This window comes from Pelobates fuscus, chromosome 6 (assembly GCF_036172605.1).
Source record: "Pelobates fuscus isolate aPelFus1 chromosome 6, aPelFus1.pri, whole genome shotgun sequence".
Lineage (NCBI taxonomy): Eukaryota > Metazoa > Chordata > Amphibia > Anura > Pelobatidae > Pelobates > Pelobates fuscus.
The window spans coordinates 281,256,837-281,271,124 of record NC_086322.1 but is presented as its reverse complement, the minus strand read 5'-3'; the positions used below and the strand labels follow the sequence as shown (position 1 = coordinate 281,271,124).

Genomic DNA, 14,288 nt, shown 5'->3' with positions numbered 1-14,288 from the left:
TGCCTTAACCCTGCTAAAGTAATTATTGCAGTTTTTAATAAATGCATAGGGACATCCAGTGTCATGTAAAACCCCATAGAAAAGCATTATACATGCTTTCCTATGGGGGAAATACTAATGCAAGCGCGGTCATTGCTGCGCATGCGCATCAGGAGCAGAGGCAGAGCCTGTACCAGTATATTTTGTCTCGTATAACAGTACCACAGGTAAAATAATTAATAACACAAGTAAATTATATATTTATTTGTTGTATTACAAAATACTTGTGACAAAATATAACGTGAAATTACTTCAAACTCGACACTATGCAACTTTCTCCAATGCTCCCTTCTTGCTCCTTCCTGTATTTTTACTTCTCCCCTCCCCACATCTCATTAACCTGCCCACTTCGGTGATTTGAAGTGGTTGTGGTGCTTGGAGTCTGTATGTGCAGTATTTCAGATTGAAACATAGATAAAACTTGCAGCCAAAGGTGTAACTCAGCACATAAAGCATGCTAGTAACAGACGACCAATGGGGATATGGTATCCCCTCCATGCCACCCAAATCCTCCCCTCATCCCATCCTATGGGATCTTACTCCGATCCCCGCAGTGAAGAGAAGTGACATCACCGGAGGAGAATTGGGCAGCAGTGAGACCTTTCTTTTTTTACTTTTTGGGGCATATCAGCAAGGGTTACTCTAACCCAAAACACTGTTTTTGGATTAGAGTAACCCTTTCATATTTATAAAGCAACAACATATTCCACAGTGATGTACAATGGGATCATCCCCAACCAACCTTCTCCCTCTGTATTTTTATTTTTACTTTCTTTCGAAGTCCAAACTTACCGCTCTATTGGTGACCTACTCATCTTGTGTTCTCTGATGTTTCCCAGTAACTCAGTAACACGGACATATAAACTCATTAATTTTTATTATGGTATTCTGTTTTATTTACAGACACATCTGGTAATATAAACATGAAATATAGACTGGGAGTGTCATATTCAGTAAATATATCTATGGAGCTTTTCAGAACACAGTAGGACATTAATTATCTATATGATTACTTGGGTATTCTGTCCATTGTGTTAACAAAAACAACAACTACCTGATCTCTTCTACGGCAACAGGAGAATATATCCCCTCCAGTGTTGAAGACTGATGATTCTCTTCCAGTGTCATAGGGTTAATTGTCCCCTGCCAGTGACACCGACTAACAAAGTTATTTCGCCATGATGGCCTCTCTAGCAGCACGGACTGTGCTCTCTGCGATTACGCAGGTATGATTGTCCCCTCAAGTGTAAAAGGTTGACATGATTCTTTTAAAAGTTCCAGAAAAATATAAACCCTTTAAAAGTATATTTCTTATTTTGGCAAAATGCACTTGCTAAATTTTACATATTGATATGGTCAGCTTTTTCCAGTGTTATCGGACTTTTTTCAATCCTCTCCAGTGTTATCGAAATAATTTTACTTCGTTCAGTGTCCTTGGTTGAATCCCAATCCAGGGTTAAATAAAAATATGCATTGATCCAGTGTTCCAGGATAATATATCTCTTTCAGTGTCAACAAAATAATCTTTTCACATAATGTCACTGAATAACGTCCCACCCCCTCTCCCCCCCAAAGTCAATAAGTAGCCTGTACCGCAAAATCCAGTACCGAAGTATAAGATGCTCCTCCCCTAGGATATTTTGCCCCACCCATTTCCAGAATGTCAGGTTAATTGTATCCCACTCAGTTCTGTCACTTTAATATTTTCCATTTCCTTTAAATTCCAGTGATTACTTTTTTCTACAGAGAAACAGTGCGAGGTGTATTGTGTTGGTCATGGAATGTAGAGAGCCTTCTCAGTAGTATCTGGCTGTCTCCCGCCAGCTGGTGACCCAATGCCTTTGGTTGTTAGGAATTTGGGAGCAGAGCTTCTGTCTCTCTTCCAGCCGGACACACACGGCATTGTGAGTCTGAGCCAGCCGGTAATATCCGACCCGGTGGAAGAATCCAACCTGGTAACGGAGTGAGGTAGGGTACAGGGAAAGAGAATGGCCAAGAGAGGGAGAAATGGGATGGGGAAGCAAAGATGGAAAAAGAAAGCAAAGATAAAATGATCAGACAGAGAAGAAAAGATGAGGAAGGATTAATAATAGCGTGCGGAGGTTGTATGAAGATGATAAAGAAGGCGAAAATTAATGTTTTAGAGGAGGGTGAAGGGATAACATGAAAGACAGGAAGATAATATCACAAACTGGACAATAATATCAGATTCTAAATTTAGCAATATTAGCAGGAAAAAAAGTTTATGGCAAACATAAAAAAACAAAACAAGAGATACAAGTTAGAAAGACTAGATGGATAAATTAACTAAGAAGAGAAAGCAGATACGGATAATTAAGAATTGTATGAAAACAATATGAGAGACACATTATAAATGAGTTTGCTTAGAGAGTGTAAGCAAAGAATGTGTCATAGACTGTGCTCTCTATATACCCAGACCAACATACAGATATAAGAAAACAGATATATGTATGTGCGTATACAGAGGCAGTGAGAAGAGCTCGGAGAGTTCCGGGAAAAAGCTGTCCGGAACTGATTTTCTGGTTACCCGAGTGGGAACTGGGGTTTGGGGTCAGAGGTCAAGCTCCCTGGTTAAACGTTCCGCCTCCGATGGTTGCATCTTCATCTCGGCCTTCTGACCTCTGACCTCATACATGGCGCGGGTGTTGGCCCTCCGGAAGAATCCACACTATAATGCAGGAAAGTGATCAGGGCCCAAGCCATACGAAGGAATCAGTATTAGAAACTTAGAGATGAAAGACTTGAATAGTTACAGGGAAGTACAAGAGTTGACAGAACTCAACTTTAGGACTCAGGATGTTGACAGAAAGGAAGTATATAGGTCAAAAGCCTAATAGTAAGTGACTGAACTGAGTGACAGAGCTCAGCAAGAGATTGAAGAAGAGATTGCAATGGTATCAATGGTGTATTTTATTTTTATAAGGACATCTCTGCGGGAAAAAAAAGGTTTTGGTTTTCTTAACATAGCCACGATAGCTACTTTATTGTGTCAAAATGTGCTATTGAATAAAACCTTGGAAATCAGCTATAAACCGAACTAACCTTTTTTTTCCCATGTGATTCTCGGTTTAGTTTTTAAACTAAAAAGAAAAATTTAGCAAATTACATCACAATCCAGTTCAGCCCAGGTGCCAGGGCACGCAATGCAAATAAGAAAGAGAAACCTTTTTTTTATTTTCTCCCCTTCTCTGTATGCTTTTTAAGATGGAAGCACCCAAATGCTGGGAGGAAGGAGCCAGGAGGACTCAAACTTAAAAAAGCTGTAAATGTTCATTAAAATATGTGAAGAAAAAAACTCAGGAATCCTTGAAGTGTCAAATCAGGGCCTACAGTTGCAAGCCAAGGTAACTCTTTCGGACTGGCACAATAAATTAAAGGGACACTGTAGGGACCAAGACCACTGTATCCCATTGAAGTGGTCTGGGTGCCAACTCCCATCATCCTTAACCCTGCAAGTGTAATTATTGCAATTTTTATATACTGCAATAATTGCCTAGCTGGGTTAAGTCCTTCTCTAGTGGCTGTGGCTGTCTACTAGACAGCCACTAGAGGGACTTCCGGGTTCCTAGATGACTTTTGGTAGTCTAAATGACGCTGTGCATGAGGACCTCCAGCGTTGCCGGAATCCCCATAGGAAAGCACTGAATAATGCTTTCCAATGGGGAGGTCTAATGTTTCCTGTTGCCTAAGACTGACTTTGTTTGTGACCCCTGCTTGCGGAATCTACGTTATTGCCTGTTTGCCGCCTGCCCTGACGTTTTTGATACCGTGCCTGACTACTCTTCTGGATTTGCCCTTGTCTGTTTCCTCGTACCTGGTTACTGTTCCTGCTTAAGCGCCAGTACACAGATTGACAGCCCAGGTAGCGTCTTATCTGATTACCGTGGGCTGTGTTCATCTGCAAGGGTGAGCAAACATCTCTGCACTTAGGACTCCATCCAAGGTAAGCCGTGACATAACCAAGTGACCATCATGGAGTCCGGAGAGATGTGCAAACTGCTTACCCAGCAAGTGTCCAGCCTGGCCCAGATTGTTTCGGAGCTGCAGCGAGAAGTTCAATTTCTTAAAGGCACAGTACGCCCAGCCCCGGAACCTGCTTATTCTGAGCCATATGTTGTTATGTGTGAGAGATTTGACGGTAGCTGTACATCCTTCCAGTACTTTAAGGTGGATTGCAAATTGTTGTTTGCCTTAAAGCCTCGGACATATGCCACCGACTTCATCATGGTCCGAGCGGCTATCAACCTGCTGTCTGGACGGATCAAAACATGGGCAAACCAGATGTTGCAGGCTAAGAGTCCTGTCCTTGACAGTTGGGGATGCGCATTAGGTCCCCCGACGGAGGAGCATGGACGGAGCCTGACCCAGCACCGAGGGGTGGGGGGGCAGGAGGGAGGGGGGCACTCCAGGAGCCCTTAGGGCCAGGAAAACGGGTTTGTTTTCCTGGCACTAGAGAATCCCTTTAAGTAACATTCAAACATCTATAGTTTGTGGGATCTCTTAGGCAGACTGCTTCTAACTGCAGGAGATGCTAGCTCAGGGTGGTGTTGCTGAACAACCTCAAACCTTATTTTATCCTCAAAAATTATAAGAAGCATATGACCTATCATTCACTGCAATAAACTTAGATTTCCCAATGGCAATACATAGATTTATGCCCTGACATATATTATTGTGCCTGCCTTACTTCATATTTGGACTGTTGAAGGCCCTCCTTACTATGACTGTATTCTGAGTATTTTTATTTTTTTTTTTACTTATTCTCTTGCCTAATTAAAGTGTAAGTGAAGATATTTTGCATGCGTCAATTATCAAAAATGTAAAAGGGATAACTATTATGCCTACCGTGGCAAGATTATCTGTCACATGGCTGTTCTATTTTAGTCTTACTGTGTGTGGTTACTTTGTGTATTTTTTGGTTTTGATCTTGTTGTCATAATATACATGGAGTTGTGCATTAAAGGGACACTATAGTCACCCAGACCACTTCAGCTCAATGAAGTGGTCTGGGTGCAATGTCCCTCAGGTTTTAACCCTTCAGATGCAAACATAGAACTTTCAGAGAAACTGCTATGTTTACATTTGGGGTTAAGCCAACCTCTAGTGGCTGTCTTCCGGACAGCCACTAGAGGCGCATCTGCGACGCTGGAAGCATATTATGCCTCCATCGCGCAAAACGTCCATAGGAAAGTATTAAAAAATGCTTTCCTATTGACAGCTTGAATGCGCGCGCGGCACTTGAACTTGCGCGCATGCACATTCGGCTCCGCTGACGTCGGCAGAGGGAGCGGACGTCGACGGGGGAGGAGAGGTCACCAGCGCCGAGGGAGCCCTGGAATAAGGTAAGCTGCTGAAGGGGTTTTAGGGGTTTTCACCCCTTCAGCGCCATGGGAGGGGGACCCTGAGGGTGGGGGCACCCTCAGGGCACTATAGTGTCAGGAAAACCGCTTTGTTTTCCTGGCACTATAGTGATCTTCTAAAAAGCGTGGAAGCAAACTGCACATTTTTCGAACTCAAACTTAAATGAAATTGTTTTGCATGCACTTGTATGGGTTACTTGTATGTGGTAAAAGCTAACAGGGTCTACTCTGGAATAAATTTAGCAAAATATTAAGATGAAGATGCTGTACACACTAATAGTCATGGCGACATCAATCTTCCATTCACCGTGGTGTGAGCAATGTTTCACTCCCTGACAGCATTTGCGAATAACAGAATTCCTTGTCTAGAAATGATTAAAGTTTCTTTATCTTCTCTCTAAGCTACTCAATTGCATTTAGTAAGAAATAAAAAAATTCAAATATAAGAACCTTTGCAGGAAATAAATATAAGAAAGGTATAATTAGAAGCAACATCTGAAGTGGTGAGAGGTAACGGAAAGTACTAAAGGATAGGAGGTAAATTGAAAGGGTTTCAGGGTGACTAGCGAGGATCTGTACACACAACGTGTTGACTCTCACCTTCCAAAGAAGAAGGATGATAATTCCCAGGAGGAGAATGCCGGATCCCACGGAGACGATGATCAGCCAAAGAGGGATCTCTGCTTGCGGAGGTTCTACCAATAATGAGTCAATAGATACCGAGAACTAAAACATGAAACAGAATGAAACAGTTGAATTGTGGTATATGGCAAAACATATATATATATATGGTGGGATTAAGGGAGAGTAGAGAGACAAAAAAAAGAAAGGATTGGAATGGAATGGAAGAGAATGGAAGAGAATGGTGATGGGTAGAGAGAGAGCAATGAGAGATATGATAAAAATGTGGAAGGAGAGAAAAACAAAATGAAAATAGAAAGAAAGGGAAATGATAGGTAAAGTAGTGTGAAAAGGCAGGTGGAAGTGAATGAGGGAGGCAGAGATAGAATAGAAAAAAAGATGGTTCAAGGGGAGACTTGGTGTAGCAATATATTTGTAGCTAATGACAATAATGAAATAAAGAGGACACACTCTTCACACATAAAGCTTTTCAGCAAGCTATTGTACTTTACGGGTCTGGAGTGTCCCTTTAAGTAAATGCCACTTGTGAAAATTTAGCTCAAGCAAGCAGACATTTACCCCTGGTGGCTATGTTATGGCTTGCAGTGGTAGGTAAGAGACAGTGCCAAGACACTATAACCAGCTTAATGAACTGAAAAAGTTATAGTGCCTAGAGTGTCTCTTTAAGTAAATACTACTGTGATACTCTCAGCAGACTTTTCACACTCTAGACGTTTACACATTCAGTGAATGCAAGCGATATTTTATTGTCGATTTACCATTACTTACCATTACAGAGCGACTCTCCATCCTTATGGTGGGAATATCAGTTTGGAGATGAAGTTCAGCTGCCCCTTCAACTCGCACTCGATCTACATTTCGGTAATCCTATAACAGGGGGACAACAAGGACAACAGAAGAAAATTAGAGAAGATATTTGGACCAAAGGACATAAAACCGAAGGGAGAGCAAAAGAAGTACAAGAGGTGGAGGAACAGAAGGAGAAAAAGAGAAAAAAAAATTAATTACGAGACTAGAGATGAAAAAACGAGGCATGAAGATGAAGTTAGAATAAGTAGGGAAAATAAATACTTGTGAAGACAGAAGGAAGAGGCAAACGGGATGATAAACATCCCAGAATGAGGTCACATCTTCAGAAACCAGGGGTGACATCACTGTCAATAAATCTTAATGAATGAGCCAGGAAAAAAAAACCTAAATGATATCTATGGTCTGATTTTACCAACGAATCAGTTTATTATGCAAACTAGTTTACCATAAAAAAGATCGATTGAGATAATCAAGTGATAATATCAGATCATGGGGCAATATTTAAATCTCGATTACAAAATATACAAACAGGCCCCAAAAATGGCATGAGTCAGAAAATGGAGATCCTTCCAACTGATAAAGAAAGAAAAAAAACAGTAGAACTTTATTAGAATATACAACAATTAGAAAAATTAGAGTAAGAAACAGTACTTATGCACATTAAAAAGCCATGACGAAGGTGCAATTTCGGTGCCGAAACGCTCGTCGGGCTTATTTGTTTCACATTTATTTCACTTATGATTTGAGCACTTTTTGATTCACTAGTTTGGTCACTGGTGGGGATAACTCCTTGGTATAAATTGAGGGAGGTTGGAGGGTCACTCCTATTAATAATCACCCCGTTACTGAAAGAAAGGGTGGATGGAACTTGGGCCTGACCAACTAAGCAACGTTTAGTCCCTCTTACTTATCTTTACATTTGGAGTATTTGTTAATCAAATATTGTTGTGGCAGATTCTTAAAGGGGTCTTTTAATATTACACCTAAAAATCTAGTCTTATATCAGGTAAGATTTACTTCAAATAACTTTGGGGGCATTTTATCTAAATACGTCTATTGGGACCTGTTTCTCTAATGGAGAATCTGCTATTCTAATATTATTGTGGTTATATATTGTACACAAGTGGATTGCTATTTTATATTTTTTCACTCCACCATTTCCACCTGGTAAAACACTCTAGTGGTAGTTTTTTTTCAAATAAGTTTAAATATTTTTTTGAGTCCTTTTGTCTGGCACTTTGCGGCATCAAGGGTTATCCCTGTCTAAGACCCTGGTGAATTGCTCCTTCTGTGAAATGGGTGGTTCATATGTACCTTCTTAAAGGGACTCTATAGTCACCATATAAAAGCAAGAAAGACAGGTCCCCCAGCCTTCCTTCTTGCTTTTATATGAACTTTCATTCATTAAAAAAAAAAAAATCGGTGGTTTTATATTAAAAACTTACCTCCGTTCCAGCGCCGAGCTCCCCGCTAGGCCGCGCCCCCTTTTCGTCAAAATGACGAAATCGCGGGGCCCAATGGGACGGCTTCGCGCTGGACCAATCGCGTTCTTCATAGAGCGGCATTGAATGCCGCCCTATGAAGAACCTGAGCGCTTTACCGCGCATGTGCGCGGAATGCGCGTTCGCGAGCTGAGCTGTCTGACTGACAGCTCAGCTCGCTTTCTAAAATTATCAATAATAATTTAGGGCCCCCACCCGCCCTGTGCGGCGGGTGGGGGCCCTAAAATTATCAATGAGGGGGGGGACCTACTGTCCCCCCCCCGGCCCCCACCCCTGTGCGGCGGGTGGGGGCCCTAAAATTATCAATGAGGGGGGGGACCTACTGTCCCCCCCCCGGCCCCCACCCCTGTGCGGCGGGTGGGGGCCCTAAAATTATCAATGAGGGGGGGGACCTACTGTCCCCCCCCCGGCCCCCACCCCTGAGCGGCGGGTGGGGGCCCTACAATTATCAATAAGGGGGGGGACCTACTGTCCCCCCCCGGCCCCCACCCCTGTGCGGCGGGTGGGGGCCCTAAAATTATCAATGAGGGGGGGGACCTACTGTCCCCCCTCCGGCCCCCACCCCTGTGCGGCGGGTGGGGGCCCTAAAATTATCAATGAGGGGGGGGACCTACTGCCCCCCCCCGGCCCCCACCCCTGAGCGGCGGGTGGGGGCCCTAAAATGATCAGTAAGGGGGGGGGACCTACTGTCCCCCCCCCGGCCCCCACCCCTGTGCGGCGGGTGGGGGCCCTAAAATGATCAATAAGGGGGGGGACCTACTGTCCCCCCCCCCGGCCCCCACCCCTGAGCGGCGGGTGGGGGCCCTAAAATGATCAATAAGGGGGGGGACCTATTGTCCCCCCCCGGCCCCCACCCCTGAGCGGTGGGTGGGGGCCCTAAATACAAAGGGGGGGGGGACCCTAGTTAACCCTCCCCCCCCCAAAAAAAAATATCTCCCTACCTACCCCCCTCACCCTAAAAATAATGAGGGGGGACCATTAACTAAAAACCTGTAAAAAAATGAGATAAAATCAACTTACCATTCGATGTTTTCTTTCTTCTAAAATCTTCTTTCTTCAGCCCCAAAAAAGGCCAAATAAAAATCCATAATAACCGACGCAATTAAAAAAAAAAAAAAAAAAAAACGAGCGCAAAAAAAAATAATCCATCTTCACCCATGGAGGGCTCCGCGCAGACTGAGCTCCGCAGGGCGGGGGAAGGCTTATAAAGCCTTGCCCCGCCCTGCAATTAGGCTAAGAACACTCTGATTGGTGGGTTTAAGCCAATCAGAGTGCTCTTTGTCATTTTACAAGCGTGGGAAAGTTCTTTGGAATTTTCCCACGCTTGTAAAATGACAAAGAGCACTGTGATTGGATGGATTTCAAGCCATCCAATCACAGTGCTCTGTGTCATTTTACAAGCGTGGGAAAGTTCTTTGGAATTTTCCCACGCTTGTAAAATGACACAGAGCACTGTGATTGGATGGATTTCAAGCCATCCAATCACAGTGCTCTGTGTCATTTTACAAGCGTGGGAAAGTTCTTTGGAATTTTCCCACGCTTGTAAAATGACAAAGAGCACTGTGATTGGATGGATTTCAAGCCATCCAATCACAGTGCTCTGTGTCATTTTACAAGCGTGGGAAAGTTCTTTGGAATTTTCCCACGCTTGTAAAATGACAAAGAGCACTGTGATTGGATGGATTTCAAGCCATCCAATCACAGTGCTCTTTGTCATTTTACAAGCGTGGGAAAGTTCTTTGGAATTTTCCCACGCTTGTAAAATGACACAGAGCAATGTGATTGGATGGCTTGAAATCCATCCAATCACAGTGCTCTGTGTCATTTTACAAGCGTGGGAAAATTCCAAAGAACTTTCCCACGCTTGTAAAATGACAAAGAGCACTGTGATTGGATGGATTTCAAGCCATCCAATCACATTGCTCTGTGTCATTTTACAAGCGTGGGAAAATTCCAAAGAACTTTCCCACGCTTGTAAAATGACAAAGAGCACTCTGATTGGCTTAAACCCACCAATCAGAGTGTTCTTAGCCTAATTGCAGGGCGGGGCAAGGCTTTATAAGCCTTCCCCCGCCCTGCGGAGCTCAGTCTGCGCGGAGCCCTCCATGGGTGAAGATGGATTATTTTTTTTGCGCTCGGGTTTTTTTTTTTTTTTTTTTATTGCGTCGGTTATTATGGATTTTTATTTGGCCTTTTTTGGGGCTGAAGAAAGAAGATTTTAGAAGAAAGAAAACATCGAATGGTAAGTTGATTTTATCTCATTTTTTTTTTCTTTACAGGTTTTTAGTTAAAGGGTCCCCCCTCATTATTTTTAGGGTGAGGGGGGTAGGTAGGGAGATAAGTTTTTTTTTTTTGGGGGGGGGGGGGGGAGAGGGTTAACTAGGGTCCCCACCCCCTTTGTATTTAGGGCCCCCACCCACCGCTCAGGGGTGGGGGCCGGGGGGGGACAATAGGTCCCCCCCTATTGATAATTTTAGGGCCCCCACCCACCGCTCAGGGGTGGGGGCCGGGGGGGGGGCAGTAGGTCCCCCCCCTTATTGTGAATTTTAGGGCCCCCACCCGCCGCACAGGGGTGGGGGCCGGGGGGGGGACAGTAGGTCCCCCCCCTATTGTGAATTTTAGGGCCCCCACCCACCGCTCAGGGGTGGGGGCCGGGGGGGGCAGTAGGTCCCCCCCCTTATTGTGAATTTTAGGGCCCCCACCCGCCGCACAGGGGTGGGGGCCGGGGGGGGGACAGTAGGTCCCCCCCCTATTGTGAATTTTAGGGCCCCCACCCACCGCTCAGGGGTGGGGGCCGGGGGGGGGGGGGGCAGTAGGCCCCCCCCCCTTATTGTGAATTTTAGGGCCCCCACCCGCCGCACAGGGGTGGGGGCCGGGGGGGGGGCAGTATGTCCCCCCCTTATTTTTTATTTTAAGGCCCCCACCCACCGCACAGGGGTGGGGGCCGGGGGGGGACAATAGGTCCCCCCTTATTGATAATTTTAGTGCCCCCACCCGCCGCACAGGGGTGGGGGCCGGGGGGGCAGTATGTGCCACCCTTATTTTTAGGGCCCCCACTCACCGCTCAGGGGTGGGGGCCGGGGGGGGGGGGGGAGGAGAGTAGGTCCGTCCCCCCCCCCCCCCCCCCCTCAACCACTATTGTGGCCAGACAGCATCCCTGTGGGTTCGGGCTTCAGCTGTCAGCTGAAGCCACGCCCACAGCAGTGCTGACAGGCTGTCAGCACACAAAGCGCGTTCACAGTGCTTTGTGTGCTGATAGCCCGTCTGATGCATTCACCCAGAATGCATCGGACGAGAGGCCTTTTTAGGGCCTCTGAACTCGGAAGTCCCTCTGGTGGCCGTCTGATTGACTGCAACAAGAGGTGTTCCAAGCTTCCAATGTAAACACTGCATTTTCTCAGAAAATACAGTGCTTACAAGAAAAAGGCTCCGGGTAGCTGTAGCACTCACCTAAACAACCTCATTAAGCTGAAGTTGTTCAGGTGACTATAGTGTCCCTTTAAATCTAAACCCAAAGTGTTTAACCTCCATCATGCACCACAACCTCATGGCTTTTTAATGTGCAAAAATATTGTCATTTACCCTAATTTTTGTATATTTTAATAACGTTGTTCTACCATTTTTTTTATCAGTTGAAGGGATCTCCATTTTTGGACTCACATGCCCTTTTTTGGACCTATTTTCCAATAATTAATTTTCCAACAATTAATCTAATTAATTGTTATGGGTTACGCCCACTTGGAGCCTCTTGGGCATGGCTAATTGGTTCCCTAATGGTCCCTTTTTAATATTTAAATCTCACCTCCAGGAACGTGCTATTCCACACTCTCCCTCGCACAGTCACTGTGGCTGTCTTTGTCAAGTTTGTGATCGGACAAGTAAATTGCACACAATTTGCACCACCTCCTGCACATCTCTGGGGATGCAAAGATAAATTGGAAATGTAACAATATCATAAACAAAAACAAGTTCTACGAATCTGCCCAACTACATAAAGAATGATACAGACAATGTGCTTGACACCAGCGGAAAACAGAGTCACGATGAAAGGATGTAGAATGGCCTATGACCACGGAGGTTGCTCGGGTAGGGGGTTAGACTGTAGCCTCAAATGTAGAGCTCTGTAACCTAAACCATTTATCTGGGGGGAGTGCAAGTGGATCCCTGGATCTATTATTCCATACTGCTCTCCCTCCAGGTGTCCTTGTTGAGCCCCAGTCTTGAGCAGAACATATAAACGTGGGAATATGACACTATTGCCATGCTCCTTCCCATATGTATCACTGTGCTGCTTCTCCTCGGATCCAGGGCTCAACAAGGAAACTGGGAGGGAGAGCAGCTTGAGAGAAATAGTGAGAGTTTTGAGGGTTCTAAGCGCATGGAGGACAGCGTTCTGTCTCTTCTCCATTACTGTTTACACGATATAGAGGGAGAGGCTTGTAGCAAATGTTTACTGGCCGCAGATCACCACCCCCCTGCACAGAGTACAGGTAAAGATGGTGGAAAAAATATTTTCATAGTGTGTATTTTCCTTGTGTCTGTGTATCCTAAGTGTGCTTTTTGTCTGTTTCTGAATGCATGTGTAGCCTGTATATACTTACCTGTATGTCTGTGCTTCTGCTTATGTCACTGTATCCTGTCTGAGTGTGTCTTTGTATACCTGTGTAATTGTGTGCCTGTGTGTATGCCCCTATGTGCCTGTGTTTGTGTCACCCTGTCTATATGTGCTTGTCTTTATATGCCTGTTGATCTCTGTGTTTACGTATGCGTCTGTGAACATGTGTGTATTTTAATGTGTGTATCTGTTTGTCTGTTGTATGCGTCTTTATGTATGTATCTAAGTGTGTCAAGAAGCATTTATTGCAGGTGTCCCCTCTGATGAGCTGCGGGCGAAACGTGCACGTCAGGGGCTGACGATCCAGCCATATCACCAGTTTTTGTTCATCATGGCATTCGTGATATTATGGGTCCTGAGCTGATTTCAAACTCCTACTAGGAGAAACCCGGTTAAGTGGCCACAGTTTTACTGCTATGTTGCAGCAGTTTAAAACCTTCTCATCATCACTATTGCATTGGCCGTGTCTTTTATCCTGTTTCCCCCGGGTTCATTTTGAAGTCTCTCTCTGACTTATCATGGAATACGGACTGAGGGTACATTATTGATTGTGGTACCCATGCATATATGTGTTAGGCCATATAGGGGTACCTAGGAGACACAGGGGGGTATACCTGACTAGCATTGGTACTATACCATGCATTAAGGCTGTACCAGTTACAATGGCTGTGTTAGCGATCTGCATTTAGGAGTGTTTTACTCCCATGGTCGATCTAACATCTCACATATGTTACCAATGTATACAGCTTGTTACCCAGTGTGCCTACATTATATGTCTATGTGATCTATCTGAAACCTCATACCCTGGAGATCTCAGTTTTTCATATATTTTCATGTGCGAAATTACTGCTCTTTTGCACATAGCTATTTAGGAGAGGACACTGAAAACTTTTGAACAGGACCTCTCTCTAGATTCAGGCTTCTACGTATCACTGTATAGACTTACAATTGTTGATAACAGTTCATTACTGAAGTCTCACGTATGGACTCAGGGATCTATAGAATGAGGTCTCCGTTCACATGGGTATACCTATAAACATGGGGCAGATTACCCTCAGTTTAGTACTGTGATACCATCTTCGCTCTAGCGTCCAGTGGTATATCCGTGGGGATAACGATCACCTCAGTACATGTCCTCTCTTTTTATTCATTTTTTGAAGCAGTTTATACTTCCAACATGGTGGGGGTTCACGGAATTGGGTTTTTAACCCCTCACATGCTGGAACATCTGTTATAATCTGTCAATACTTTGGCACTCATAACCTATTTTCGATATTTCATTCTATTGGAATTATAACA

The 14,288-nt window shown here is 44.5% G+C and overlaps 1 protein-coding gene across 2 annotated transcripts in view; it reads right to left on the bottom strand.

Annotated features, from left to right (window-relative positions):
- Positions 1–1,597: 1,597 nt before the first annotated feature.
- ITGA3 (integrin subunit alpha 3) overlaps positions 1,598–14,288 on the bottom strand; it is a 71,322-nt gene continuing 58,631 nt past the window's right edge. Inside the window, exons 22-26 of one of the 2 annotated variants that reach the window (XM_063459272.1) lie at positions 12,177–12,290; positions 6,831–6,929; positions 6,021–6,146; positions 2,588–2,728; positions 1,908–1,991 (exon numbers count right to left, since the gene is read on the bottom strand). In XM_063459272.1, coding sequence (XP_063315342.1) covers positions 2,612–2,728; positions 6,021–6,146; positions 6,831–6,929; positions 12,177–12,290 — 456 coding nt within the window. In that variant the 3' untranslated portion in view covers positions 1,908–1,991; positions 2,588–2,611. Of the gene's footprint in view, positions 1,992–2,587; positions 2,729–6,020; positions 6,147–6,830; positions 6,930–12,176; positions 12,291–14,288 lie in introns of both variants that reach the window. The other variant, XM_063459273.1, reaches the window with a different exon arrangement.